Source organism: Patiria miniata, unplaced genomic scaffold (assembly GCF_015706575.1).
Source record: "Patiria miniata isolate m_02_andy unplaced genomic scaffold, ASM1570657v1 HiC_scaffold_20, whole genome shotgun sequence".
In the NCBI taxonomy this organism is placed as follows: Eukaryota; Metazoa; Echinodermata; class Asteroidea; order Valvatida; family Asterinidae; genus Patiria; species Patiria miniata.
The window spans coordinates 17,861,110-17,875,879 of NW_024037059.1; the positions used below are offsets into that span (position 1 = coordinate 17,861,110).

At 42.4% G+C, this 14,770-nt stretch overlaps 1 protein-coding gene across 1 annotated transcript; it reads right to left on the reverse strand.

Annotated features, from left to right (window-relative positions):
* Window positions 1-389: 389 nt before the first annotated feature.
* LOC119727883 (adenylate cyclase type 9-like) lies at window positions 390-12,658 on the reverse strand. Its single transcript, XM_038199960.1, has 3 exons — window positions 12,649-12,658; window positions 10,206-10,519; window positions 390-7,900 (listed from the first exon to the last, which is right to left on the reverse strand). Exons 1-3 carry the CDS (start codon window positions 12,656-12,658, stop codon window positions 6,050-6,052), a joined length of 2,175 nt encoding a protein of 724 aa, XP_038055888.1. The 3' UTR covers window positions 390-6,049.
* Between the last annotated feature and the right edge of the window lie 2,112 nt (window positions 12,659-14,770).

Here is a 14,770-nt window from a genome sequence, read left to right on the forward strand (position 1 = left end):
CTAGAATTGGAATATGCCTGATACACACATTAGGCTGAACAAGTACCAAGCAACCATGGCAACCTGAAATCTCTCTCCCCCCCCCCCCCCGATCCCTCAAATGTAGATGATATATTGCTGTAGAATAACTCACTAGTTTTATGGGGGAATGCAGCTTTGATAAAACAATTTTCATCTGCCCTGAATATAAATTAAAATTGTCCCCTCAACTTAATCCCATAAAGCCACACCCACCTTTCAAACATGCTAAATTTGGATTCAACAATTTATCACTGAGTCCCACTATGGAACAAGCTTTGGCAACATGGCTTTGCAATTGCATTTACAAGACAAGAAATAAGAATGCACACATCTCACACATAAACATAACATCGGACACCGTGGACACATTTTAAATTTCCATTTTTGTTTTAATGACATTCAGTGCTATAACACTTTTTTACCCACTGCACAAACTAAACCAAGCATTTTGGTTTTTACATTACCTATAACTGTCCCCACTTGTCCTTTTTCTTAGATAAAATTGTAAATATAATTAGTAAAATTATTTTGTTGCAGAAAATTGCAACCTCACACCTTAAAGATAGCCTGTCTATAGCTTCCATATCAGAGGGGAAAATGCTAAAACACTAAGATAGCCCCGGCTCAGAAAGCTATGGCTTGTGGCTAATTTTAATGGCTTGCTGTAGCTTCATCCATAGCCATGCAGATAGCCTTAGCCACTGTTTCACCATGGAGGTAGAATTACCTCCATGGTTTCACTGCTTCTGTTGGCCGTCAGGGGAGGTGACCCATAACAAACACAGTGAAAATTTTACTCAAGTTGTTATGTCATGTAAGAAAAAAAAAGACCATTTCAAGAAAACCAGGATCTACTTTTATTTTGCATGTCAATTTGATATGACACACCCATCACTAAATATTCTTTGGGTGACATGACTTTTGGTAACATTATTTCAGGCTGATAACAATAAGGAAAACATTGTGGTGATATATAATTTTTTTAGTTTGCATTAAGATATGCTAGGGCAATTTTATGCTCCAGTAAAAATAAGAAATGAATGAATTATAAAGATTCTGGGCTGTTATGTATATTCAAGACTTAATTATCTATTTTTTGGGCCAATCATACAGCATAAGTTCCTTGTATGAATATTCATCAGTGACATCACAAATTTTACTTAGCCAATCATGGACTGTATTACTGTTACTCATTTAAATATACTTGGTCTGTACAGGCTGACTTTAAATCTGAACACATAACTGGCCGGTTTGTTTTCCCTTTTTCTTAATTGTTTTGTCTCTGAACGACAAGTCACTCCAATTTCTAAGATTAGCTCTATAATGGGCCTTTCCAGCAAAAGACAACTTAATAATTTGTACATGCTCCACTCTTTAGGCAATACAAAACATTGTTGTTAGTAGTACTTTGTTTGAATTCAACATCAAAACATTTTCAATTAGAATTTCACCGTAAGAGTATCTCAAATTTAGTGTCACTCATGATTTCCCCCAGCTAATATCACCAGATATACATATAATTTGATTCTAACTTATACAAAAGTCACGACAAGTCTTTTAATACTTTATTTTTTTTTTCCAAAATATTTTAGTTACTTCAGTCGGATAAAGATTATCATCATACAGGTTTCTACACAGTTGCACTGAATTAAAGATCAAATAGAGAATATATATATTAACTTGCTGTTAAGGATTGAAAAATACCATTAAATTTAAATAGTTCATTCATAAGTGTGTGACACTTTGCTGTTCAAAACTCAGGTTTATATTAAACACATTGTAAACACATCTTGGAAACTTTTGTTACCATGGCAACAGATTTTGAATAGATCAAACACGGACCAATTGTTTTTCTGTTGGTGTGGGCATATTACAAAAAAACAGCTGTCCTGTTTAAAGTTTTGGTTTGCACTGTTTTGTTCATGGGAAGAAAGGAAAAAAATAACCATGGTAATGGATGCCGCCAATAGACCCCCTCCAGCTTTGACAATAAGCCCCACCCACTTGGGTCCCTGTCTCACAGTGCGTGTGACCAAGATTGACCAGGCCATGGCACTGGTCTCGATATAAAGACTGGATAGCGTACAGAGAACCGCAGAAGAAAGCCACTTGAAGCCATACTGGGGAGACTGGTTGGTGTTCTGAAAAGGACAAGCAGCCATCTGTAATAGCCAGTACTGATTCACTTTTGTAACATCGTGGTTCACCTCGTCGACCTTTTGTCCACCACCACTGACTTTGGTTCACAATTTGTCAAACGTGGAGGTTCACTTTTTGAATGCCGCAGTTCACTTTTTGCGACGTTTGGAAATATAATCAAGACGGAAACTTGTCCTTTTTAGAACATCATAATACGTGTACTGAACAAATGCGCCTCACAACGCACACTGTATGTACATGTATAATGTTCGTATAGCAGCAGCCAGTTTTGGAAGACTGGGGCAAACTGGTCAAAATGTACGGTGTATGGGCATACGCTATCCAGTCTTCATATAGAGATCAGCGGGCCATGGTGGTCACCTGACCAAATGCTGTGATGTCATTGGTCAATGGGCAGGAAGGGTCCATGGCCTGCAACCTGCAAAAAGACAAAGTAGGTATTTGAATGTGGTGTAAGATCAAACATTAATTATGCGCAAAATACCTATTTGCCCTTGTGAGTGTTTATCTGACTGCTGTACAGCTAGCTGGAAACAAAATATGAAAAGAATGGAAGCACGCACAACGACAAACTTTCAATTAATACAAAATCATGATACAATTCATAAAAAGTCATTTTTATCTTAATTTAAATATATATTGCCCTATAAAAAAAAGCTACACCTCTTGAAATCAATGCACACCTCTATGTACAGTTTACAATGGGAATACTATACAGTAACTTTGGCCGACAATGTCAAACACTAAACCTGTTATTTAAAGATTCTGTATTGTCACCTTCCCACTAAAATTTCACAATATCTTAAGCCAGAGAGACCTACCCAGGCATCTTCTTAGAAATTTGTTTAAATATATATATTTTTAATTTCTTTTCGGGGGGGGGGGGGGGGGAGATGTGTTTTATTTCATTTGACCTAGCTAAAATGCCTTTTTTTCCCTCAAATATTTGCCATTTTTTTTCAAGTACCAAGCCTAGCTAATTCCTTTTTAACTCCCACGAAGTATAGAGCCATGCCTGCTAAATATCTGGGTGATTTTATGATCAACTTTTTTTTTTCATGACGCTTGTTTTGAGTTTGAATTGACTGCCAAAGACAGAATACAAGATATGACACCAGTGGGTAGATGGGGCAAACCGGGGGCGAGGGGAATGGGGAGGGGGTGGGGAGGGGGTGGGGAGGGGGTGGGCAGGAGGGAGGTCCTGGTCAATAGTCCTAGGGACTGACAAAGTAGTGCCTTGTGGAAAAACTTGGGAATCATCCACATTGTGTTCCATCTTTCAATGCCCATGAAGCTAATGCCGCCTCCGAATTACTTTGCTACGGCTTGAAAAAACACACGAGCCTATGGCAGCGGCTGCAGCCATTCACCATTGACTCGTGTGTAATTTATTTTAAGCCGTAGCCATAATTGGAACATGGCCTTAGGCATTTTACACAAATTTGCAATGACAGCCAAGCAGGCTGGTACCCAGTCTTCCCATCATAATAGAGCTCAGAGTTTAACAGGCAAGGGGCAGGAACCAATCTAGAATTGAGGGTCTCTTTACTCCCTGGATCACGTTTGCTTTTATCACACGTGTAAAGATCGTCTGAGTTATGGCCATCACATGTTGATCAACCCCACTGCAAATGAGACGTCACGCTCGTCCGGACAATCTAGTGACAAATATACCTAGAACCAAAATGTACATGTTGACGACACTGCTCCCAAAATAGTCACTGATTATTCAATTGTTTTACAACGAGAAAGTTTTAACTGGCAAGTTAAAGATCACTATTTGTACGATGGGAACACTGTTAATTTATCCACAAAAGGTAAAATTGCCCCTCAAAAAAAAAACCCCCAAATCATATCGTATTTACAGCACACATCAATAAAAATCTACCCCCACGAATCAACTGATATCTTAAGAAGCATATAAAGAGGCACTTAAAATAATTTAATGTCTGAATACAATTTTTTTTTATATTTTTGTCCTTATGCCAAACTTCAAGACATGCCTTAAAAACACATTGCATACCACTAAAACCATGATCATCCCTACAGTTCTGCAATATGTATGTACACTTATATACACACACTAGTCAACGGACAGGAAACACGTTTAGTTAGACCATGAACAATTTTTTGAAGTACTCTTGTGTCTAGTTTTTGGAAATGTACAGAGCGTTGGTGGTTTACAGAATACAGCAATATACTGAACCAAGAGTCATCGGGTGCCTCATCACACAACCTTTACATGCTTCTATCGACAGACATCACCTCAGTCAAAGACGGGCTCAAACAAGGGCTCTATAGACCTCGCATGCAGTAAAGCGCCCTCACTGGCGAGTCTTCCACATGATGCAGTGTCCATGTCCTCTCCTTAGCAGGCTTTGTCAGTAGTAAGCTATTAGGAACCACACAATAATGTCCGGTGCCTGGACTTCTTTAAGCATAATGCAGTGGGAATCGTGGTCACCAGTCACCGAACCTACTAGGGTCGCTGTTGCCATGGCAGACAAGCCGCGAACTCTGCGAAGACCGGTTGATGTGTGTCAACTACAGTGTGATCCTAGGACGTGTACTTGCTGCTAAAGAAAATTTGGAAGCTCGTTAATAATATGAGAACAAACTCAATAAATGAAAAACTCTAGCTGTCTTTGGCGATGAATTTGGCAAAGTAAAACATGGAAGATTAATGGTTGATTTTCATGGTTGAAATTAATTACCTGATCCGTGCAAATTATGTGGAACCTTTGCATGCAAAAAAAGTTACTAGAAGACAAAAGATTTCCCAAACTGGCCACTCCACATTCTGACAACTTCTGAATGACCCCTACAAGTACATGTTCTTAAATGAAGAATTAACGACCAAGCAAAAAGTTGTCAATAAAGGATTTCTGAAATATTTTCCAACAAGGACCAGTTTTGGAATTATAAATGGAAGCAGGGATTTGTGAGCTGTTTTACAGACAAGCTGTAGCGCCCTGATCTGGTCACTGTCTGTAGGCCAGCTCATACATGTACACCGTGCAGACATACGCGAGTTCATCATGGTTGAAAACATTTCAATTCCATCAAAATTTGCTGCAAGTGTTTTGTGATGTCAAAATTCGCTCCGCATTCCCATTTGCAAGAAGTATCCTACATTATTTGGATGCATGTTAGATAACAGCAAACACTTCAAAGCGTTGTTTCTGGTTTGATGACTCCTGTCATGGGAACGAATCAATAGACCTTTATCATGCTGCCACCATTTCAGTCATGTTCCCTGTATCCAATAACAGCACTGACTGATAATGGTTTTTGTGCAAAAAGGAACCAGACTATTTTTCCTTCCAGTCTCGCTTTGGTTACATTGATTTGAATGGAAAAAAAAATCAAGATGACCGCAACAAGATAACAGTCTATTACCTGCCTACACATAGGTTCTGCATGTCGTGACTATGGCAGCTTGTGTTTTTGGCCTATCAAAGCAACGGAAGCATATTAAACAACCGACAACATCTCTAAAACAGCTAAGCCATTGTCTCTCCTCATTCCACAAGGTAAGGTCTCCAGTCTAAGTTATCCCTTGACCTTCATTTTTAGAAAATCTCCAAACCTAGGCATTTTACAGATTATCAAGCCCAATTCTTGTTTTTAAGGTACAGCTATTGGTATTCTGGAAGCCGAACATTTAAACTAGGACACAAGATGACAAGGAGAGCTCAGGAGAAAATTCTAAGAGCTCAGGAGAAAATTATGTCTAATTTTCTAAAATGCATGTGAAGTTGTCTCCCAAATCTCACTAATTCTATATCAAAACTGGTAAGTCCACTAATCTAAATACTACAAATGCTAAAACTACTTTGCTGAAAGTCAGATGAAAAACTGTAAAATGCTATGCCTCTCTACTTGGAGTGCTGGGACCATTGGGACTAGCAGGTACTGAGTTACACTCTCCTATTAACAAAGGGGCGTCGCGTTTTCCTTTTAAAAGATATGTTGTCATGTCCCCCTTGCCTCGGACTTTGACGGGGCCGCGATATTCGAATATATAGTAGGGCTCCAGGGCCTTTTTGGAGTGTTCAGTGACTTGGATGTGGCCGGCCAGGCCTGTGGAGTCCATCCGGCTTGCGACATTGACTGTATCTCCCCAGATGTCGTACAAGAGTTTGGTGGTGCCGATGACACCTGACGTGAGCCGTCCGTGGTTGTAACCAATGCGGGGGATGAACTCAAAGGCCCCGCTTGTGATGCTAAGGATCTCGTCATTGAAGACTTTCACCTGCTTGATCATCTCTGTAGCAAACTCTATCATGGTGATCAGGCATTTGGAAGGGTTGCCGTCATCCTCGGCCGAGGGAGGATGCAGGCCACAAGCCGCCATGTACGTGGGCCCAATGGTCTTGATTTTCTCGACCGATTGGAAGTTCTTCTCACCCAAGAGGTGGTCAAAGTCACACAAGAGGTTGTCAAAGTCACTGATGAGTTCATGCAAGACGCGGATGCACTGGATGCCATCCTGGTAGGCCTCCTCATAGAAGTCAATGAAGTTGACGATGCTGCAGAAGATGACGGCCACGTTGTCGTGGTTCTGGGAGAACTTGGAGTCGCTACGCATCTGCTCAGTGACAAAGACGGGGATGATGTGATGCAGCAGGGCTTCTGCCTCTTCCTTCTCCGTTTGCATCTTTTCCTTGTCCTGCCCTGCCTCTACCCCACCGTAGAAGTTTAGCCGGTAGGAGATTTCAAACTCTCGGTTCAGGAACAGGACCAGAATCAGCAGCAGGAAGATGTCAATGATGACCTCCATGTTCAGGTTTGTCTCAAAGGTGCACTTGCTTGCGTCGGGGAGTTCCGTGTATCCGACAAACCCCTGAGAGTCGTTGAGCGAGTTGTTGGAAGCCGGGATCACGGTCGGCCGTTCCTCCTGGTGACACGGGTTGATGATGAACAGCACAAGCATGACGACAGCACACATTAATGCCAGGATGGTCTTCATCCAGGAGCTCAGCTGGACAAAGTTGCAGAAGTGGAGTAGGGCCACCACGACAAGAAAGCAAAAGAACTGCATGGTGTAGACACTTATATCTGACTGGCAAAGGAAGTTGGCGTAGACTGCAAGAACGGGCAGACTGATCAGGATGGCACCTAGGATGTGCCTGGGACCCCAGTGGTGGAAGAAGCCAGACAGGGCCATGTAAAAGCCTGACCGCTGCTTGCTGAAAGCCTGCAGCAGCACTGCGGACAGCACCAACAGCTGCAGGACAGCAGCAATGGGGAAAATAATCAACCAGTGGACCTGTACTTGGAACACTAAGAAGCTGCCAATTGAAATCAGCAGATACACTACAAACGAGATCACCACGTCAAACACAGTGTTGTACTTGGCCGTGGAGATGGTCTCCGACGAGTGACGCCGGTTTTTGCGGCCAGCCTCAGGATTCCTGGGCTCCTTGGAAGTGTCCTGCCGGAACTGGGCCCGGTATAGCGCCTCTATACTCCTGTTGTAGAAAGTCAGAGTTAGGTTGTTGATAGGAGGCTTGTGGAAGTAGTCGGTGGTTCCTTCCTGCTTGATGCAGTCCACAAAGTCCTGGTCGGTGTTGCTCTGGGGGTTGTTGTGGAGGGAGATGTTGAGAGGCAGAGGAGTGCCGTCGGCTGAGTGCTCTGCGATGAGGTCCCGGACGGAGGGAGTCCTGCTTGGCCCCAAACCTCCGTTCTCTCCTTTGACATGGCTAGGAATCTGGAGCTATGAGAGAAAACAAGACATTAGCATCAGCACAAACAATTTCAAGATGTATTAAAATGACTTCACCAAAACAGAACTGGGCGGTAAAGGCTCCATTCCAGTACTTTTTATTTAAGGTAGAGCACATCAGCAGCTATTATTATTATTATTATTGCAGCTATCCAAAAAGTAACTGACAAAGTTATTGATGAATATCATACTTGTTTAAAGATAGCAATGGCACTAAACTCCCTGTGAAATCATTATTTCTGGCATGCTGTCATTTTGAAGAAAACAATAAAAGAAGGTCATTTCCAAAGATGCGTCTAAAGACGCAATTTTTTGGAAATTTCAATTTGTAGTTCGTTTTTAATTTGGCGAAGCTGAGAATAAGTGCGCGCAAGCGTTGACATGACGCACACACGCGCGGTTGCTATTATTTGTCAGTTCAGCGCGTGACATCGCGCAGCTGCAATCAGCTGAATGAGAACGTGCCCCGGACGCTGATTTTGGGCGCAATTCAAAACATGACTTGGCAACTTTTGAATTAAAATTGAGATTCTAGAATATACAGCATTCACTGAGCTGAAACTTCATCAGGTTAGTTGCTAAACACCCTTCTTTAGATTTTGAGCACTTTTGTTGCTTCAAACGAAAAATAATCACAAATGACAAATGATGGACTCTACCTTTAATGTTTTCAATCTGAATTACAGACGAATCCGGTTGTACACTCACAAGGCCCCCGTCAGTGGAGAAACCATTGTGCACACTGTATGCTATTATTCACAGTACATGTAACTGCCCCGTAATGGATTATCTGAACAATAGCTAGCACAGTGCTTTCGCCATTGAAGGGGGCCTCCGTGAGAAATGTGACAGCGTGCCTGAATTGGTCTACAGAGCAGGAGGGTGTCAATTTTCCCACTACTATGCCTAAACAGCGCACTCTATTGACCTTGTGTAAATTTACCATCAACAATGCATTTGTGTGGGACAACTTACTTACGAGGTTGAGATACCCATATGAACTACCCTCTTTAGGGCAAACTAAAGATGGGAGAGTGTGTGGCCTAGTGGTTAGGATTCGTGACTCATGATCAGACTCAGAGGGTCCGGGGTTCGAATCCAGCCGCTGGCAATATATTGTGTCCTTGGGCAAGGCACTTCACCCCCACTTGCCCCTCTCCACCCAGGAGTATAAATGGGTACCGGCATTAGCTGGGGAGTAACCTGCGATGGACTGGCATCCCATTCAGGGGGAGTAGAAATATTCTCAGTCGTTTCATGCCAAGGAAACAGGAGATAAACACCGGCCTGATGAGCCACATTGGCTCGGGACAGACTTTTACTTTAGGGCAAACATCATGGTACCGCCAAGCCGAAGACTTTTTGCTCATGGATATTCATTATCCATGAGCAACCAATTGTATGCTCACTATAAAAGTGCTGATAATATCGATTCAAGACTGGAAGTGAGCAGCCCATGACAGGGGTATGGATTAGGGAATAGGTGAGGGGTTTAGATTGGGGGAGGGGTGCGGATTGGGGGAGGGGTGTGGATTGGGGGAGGGGTGGGAGGGGTGTGGATTGGGGGAGGGGTTTGGATGGGGGGTGTGGATTGGGGAGGGTTGTGGATTAAGGAGGGGTGTGGATTGGGGGAGGGGTGTGGATTAGGGAGGGGTGTGGATTGGGGGAGGGATGTGGATTGGGGGAGGGGTGTGGATTAGGGAGGGGTGTGGATTGGGGGAGGGGTGTGGATTGGGGGAGGGGTGTGGATTAGGGAGGGGTGTGGGGGGTGAGGAGTGTGGATTTGGGGAGGGGTGTGGATTGGGGGAGGGGTGTGGATTTGCGAAGGGGTGTGGATTGGGGTGTGTGGATTGGGGAGGGTTGTGGATTAAGGAGGGGTGTGGATTGGGAGAGGGGTGTGGATTGGGAGAGGGGTGTGGATTGGGAGAGGGGTGTGGATTGGGGGAGGGGTGTGGATTGGGGAGGGGTGTGGATTGGGGAGGGGTGTGGATTGGGGAGGGGTGTGGGGGGAGAAGAGTATGGATCCGGGGAGGGGTGTGGATTTAGGAGGGGTGTGGCTTGGGGGAGGGGTGTGGATTGGAGAAGGGGTGTGAATTGGTGGAGCGGTGTGGGTTGGAAACAAGTGTGGATTGGGAGAGGGGTGTGGATTGGAGAGGGGTGTGGCTTGAGGGAGGGGTGGAAACTGGGGTGTGTTGTTTGAGAGGGGACACAGGCTTCTTCAGTCCCGGTCCACTACTTGATTTATATGATGTTCATGGCTGCATTTGCTCAAATCTAGTCTTGGAGCAAGACTTACATGTGCCAAGGCATCAGGATTGGTTGGCTTGCGAGACCCCGGAGAGTTGCGTTTCCACACAGGGCTGTTCTGCCGAGAATCCGTCTTGCTTTCCCCTAGCAGTGGCTTGCTGCTCTGGTTACCGTTAGGGGAGGAGCCACGGGCGGCCTCGTCTCCTGGCCCCTCTCCCTTCTCGCTTGTGTCTTCCTCCTTACTCTCCGTCCTGCTTACGAGCTCCACAGGATTATCAGTCGATGTTTCCGCATCTCCGTCTGGCTGGGCTGGCTTGGCGGAAGGGTCCTCCTTCAGTCCGGTGATGAAGTAAGTCTTGCCACCTGTAGTTCAGAGAAAAAAAACCCAGAAACTGTCAGTCACTGGGTTCACTAACCCCCTAACTCCTTTTGCATTGCTGCATGTAACCTTCCTTAATTATCCACAATCCACCACTGTACAGGAATCCACTGGCACATTAGATATACATGTACTTGAACTTTCAAAGGGTTGCTACCAGTATTAGCCCCACGCACATTGTAAACTTACATTAATAGTCTGTAGTCACTACTTTTCGCGACCCTTCACAATCCTTCAAAACCTCACTGTGGATTTTGAGGGGTATGCTAGAACGCAGTAACATATGTGGCAAACTTTGACAATTTTGAAGAGCACATAATATATTTGAAAACAATCTACAACATCATACCATAAATAAAAGGGAGTTTTTTAACCTTAAAAACAAGCAAGTAAAAAAGTTCTCCTAAAAACCAGACAGAAAACAAAAGCCGTTGAGAGCATCTGCTACAAGCCCATTTTGATGACTTAAGGTACGGCTCGACAATCAAACAATTGTTTTGTGCCTTACAGGTACTTCTACATGTTACTGAATGTACATATTTCATACATTTTGATTTACGAGAGCTGCCAACATATGCATCTTGCAATCAGGGAGATTCTGTACAACAATCAGAGAGATATTTAGAATTACATTCAACATAATAGGGAAAAAGTTTGCATAATCAGGGAGATTTTAAAACTTTTTTCATCAGAACATGGAAAGATTGGTTTATTTTCAGGGAACTTTCTGCAGAATCAGGGAGAGTTGGCAGATTGAATACAATTTCGGCTTATTCAGTGGCATATCCAACTTTTGATGTCGGGGGGGGGGGGGGGGGAGGGGGGGGGGAGATGAAGGGGCAACCACACTTCCGCCCTCGGTACCCATCTTCCAAATGGGGGCACTTTTCAAAACTAACCAATGACTATACATACTGGAAAATATATCCCCCCCCCCTTTCCTACCCCGGATACGCCACTGGGCCTATTGTCTGACGGCACGTCTAGTTTCAAAGATTTAACAAAGGAGGAGAGAAGAACAGTCAGTTTTTACAGAGATCGTCTTCCTGGCAAAATTAATCAAATGTTGAGAAGCTTGAGAATTCAACGACAAAAGAAGCATCCATGCATCGTGTATATTTAATGCTGTGGAAAACCAATACAGGTCAAGCAGCTTGGTTTTTGGTTGGAGTGCTACAGCCGTACCATGATGTATTAGCAATCAGTCCTTTTCTGTGTGCTGCCCTCATTGACGCAATTTTACACTCTGGCTTTTAGTAGAGGGGGCGAGGCAGCTTTCTAACTTTTAGTTTTTACAGCTGAAATTCCCCTTATTTATTTTTGATGATTTAGATTGTTTCAAATAATATACAATCTTTAAATTTAGTCCATGTTTGTCACATTAATGTGACTGATAATTAAGGGGTATTTCCAGCGTTCTGTAATGTCCATGACAGAGATTTTAAGAGCTCAGTGAATAAACCTGAAAATGCATTAATTTTTCAAATTTTATACATCCATCATCTAGTGATGGTCAGGGAAAATACAGACTAGGAGTTTGGTATCATTTCTCTGAATCATTAATTAGATATCATGGTTAATTGGCTCTGTACGTCACGGACATTGCACTTCCTGGATTTGTCCTAAGGTTAAAAGGAACAACATGCACTGCCCACGTTAAGACTGGTGAATTCCAAAGACCATCTTGGGCTTGAGTGTCCTTTTAACATAACGGCATTCCTAAAAGCAACCTTCTTTGAAGAAAGAAAAAGTAAGATACGCAACACTCAACAAAACAAATACACATGTGTAAATGCTTTAGTTGCGGCTAAACAGCAGCATGCTGAACATATGAAGCATGTTTCTAGTAAAGTGCGCCCATAGGGTAATGACATTTCCATACACTGAACATGTCTGTGCATTTGAGTGTAGCAAATATTGCTGAATGTAGTCAATGCATCTGGTATATGTACACTGTACAAAGTACAAATATACACGTACATCATGTACATGTACATGTACATATACATGTACATGTACTGTACATGTACTGGTACGTACATGTACATGTACACTGAGTGCTCCTGGCACTGCCAACACTCAAAGCAAACACTGCCCTCTGGTGGCCACTCACAGCCAGTCATCTACCCGGGCATGGAAAGGTTAAAAGCTGATTAATTTCGGCCGGCGTGCGTGCTTCGCTATTCAGAATGCGAGGTGCTATCATATTACCGCCGCATTTACATGTAGCAACAGGCACTACGAGATATGCCACGGAATTTATAAAGAGCTTCACCAAAATGTCAAATGGTTTTGTAACATAAAAACAATTTTGGAAGGAAAACTTTGTAAAGCATCATTAGTAACAATGAGAGGGATTTTTGGCCCAGTTTAGTCCCTTATTCTTGTCTGAGCGAATAATCATATTTAAAAAAATATTTTTGTGTATATTTAATGCAGTCTTACAAAATTTGTAACGTTTTGGGGTCAGTTGCACTGAAACGAATATCCCTTTTTTTGTATAATATGTTCAAGAATTTTTGTTGACTGACAGTGATTCCCCCTCCCCCAGATTTGTGGGACAAAACCTGATTCATTATTGCAAAACGTAATTTTCCGCCAATGTTGCATGATTAAGACTAACAAAACCCTGGAGGTTACATAAATAAGAACAGAATAAGAACAGAATGAAAGCAAAAGTCAATTGGATTTGATTGTGGTCCAGAAAAGAGAAGGAAAAAAAAACGAGGGAAAGAAATTAAAATTGAGGTCACTGCGTGGACCAGACAGAACGGCGGGATTTAGCCATGCAGTTAAATGTATTGCAATAATGCATTCTCTTGCATTAAGGGCATGCATGCTTTGCATCTCCCTAGTTCAATTTCAGCAACGGCTGATTCGTTCTGAATAATGATTCCCGCGGATCTTTCCTTCCCCCCCCCCCTTTTTTGCCAGATGAATTGGATGGCAGATAAAGGCGTGCCAAACAATGCATAGCATACACCTGCTTTTAACATTTCAAGGAAATATACAGGGATACAGGAAATGAAGAAATCATTTATTACAGAAATGTGATTTTTTTTTTTTAAACCAAGTAACAGGATCCCTTTTTGGAATTTGTAATCATAATGTCAAATTCTCCGAATTATCCAGGATTCCAAACATTTTCATTGTATATTTTTGCTGCCCTACCTACATGTACATTGTATTTTGCAGGATATTTTAAAACCATATCGCATTTGAGCTGTCCTTGAAATGATATAACTTTCCTCCTTTACATGTACATGTAGTTTGTTTAAGTACAAAATAATCAATTTTCTGTATCGTACACTAGTACAACTGCATATTACTTACCAGGGGTAAACAATTCTCGCATAATTAAATGATAGAAATGCAATATGCAGTTTATACAATATAGAAAATTGACTTCTGTCTGGTTATGGGAAAACAGACTCTAAGGAATGCAACAAATACAAAAAAAAATGAAGAAATTATTCAAAGCTGTCCACGTATAATCTGCATTATCCAATTCTCTCATAACTAAATTGAGCACTTAAGGGTCATACATGTGTAATAGGGGAAAAAGGACCCTTACAAGTGCAATAAATACGACAATAGTGAAGAAACTCTTCAATATTTTACATTGTTCACGTATAATCTGCATAATCCAATTGTTTTATAAATAAAATGCAGCACTTAGGCCTCATAATGGGGGGGGGGGGGGGGAGACTTTAGTGGAAACAGACAAGACACAATTCAATAGTTTACCTTGTGTAACCTGCCTAATACAATTGTTATAACGTGGAGGGAAAAAAAAGGACTTTAACTGAAGCAACGGACATGAAAGCATGTACACCAGCTGGCGTTCGTTTTTTGGTTCTTCTCAGAAGCCGAGCTGAACGCTAATCCAATCCCAACTATAACAGGTTTATAATGTGCAGCTGGCCGGGTCTGATGGGACATTATCCTCACCGCTAAAGTAATTTAGAGTCGGGATTTTCTCTGTCCGCAGAGCCGGAGCGATGGAAAGAGGGAGCAAATAAGGGAGAGAGAAGATTGCAGATCAACAAACTCCGATTGCGTAGTTTTGTTCCCTCTCTTTGCTTTGCCCGGAGTGATATCGGCGAGATTAGATGGTTTAGGGTCGGTAGAGTGTGGCTGCAGCTTTTTCTATTTTATTTTTTAAATTGAATGATTGTTGAGTTATCCTTCACATATACACATAGATGTGTGCCTGTAATTTTTAGCTCAATAAT

Bases quoted from the DNA above. Each gene is read 5' to 3' on its own strand.
- LOC119727883 (XM_038199960.1), bottom strand. The intron at 7,901-10,205 runs GTAAGTCTTGCT...TTTCTCTCATAG, and splicing joins ATCCTGATGCCTTGGCACAT to CTCCAGATTCCTAGCCATGT.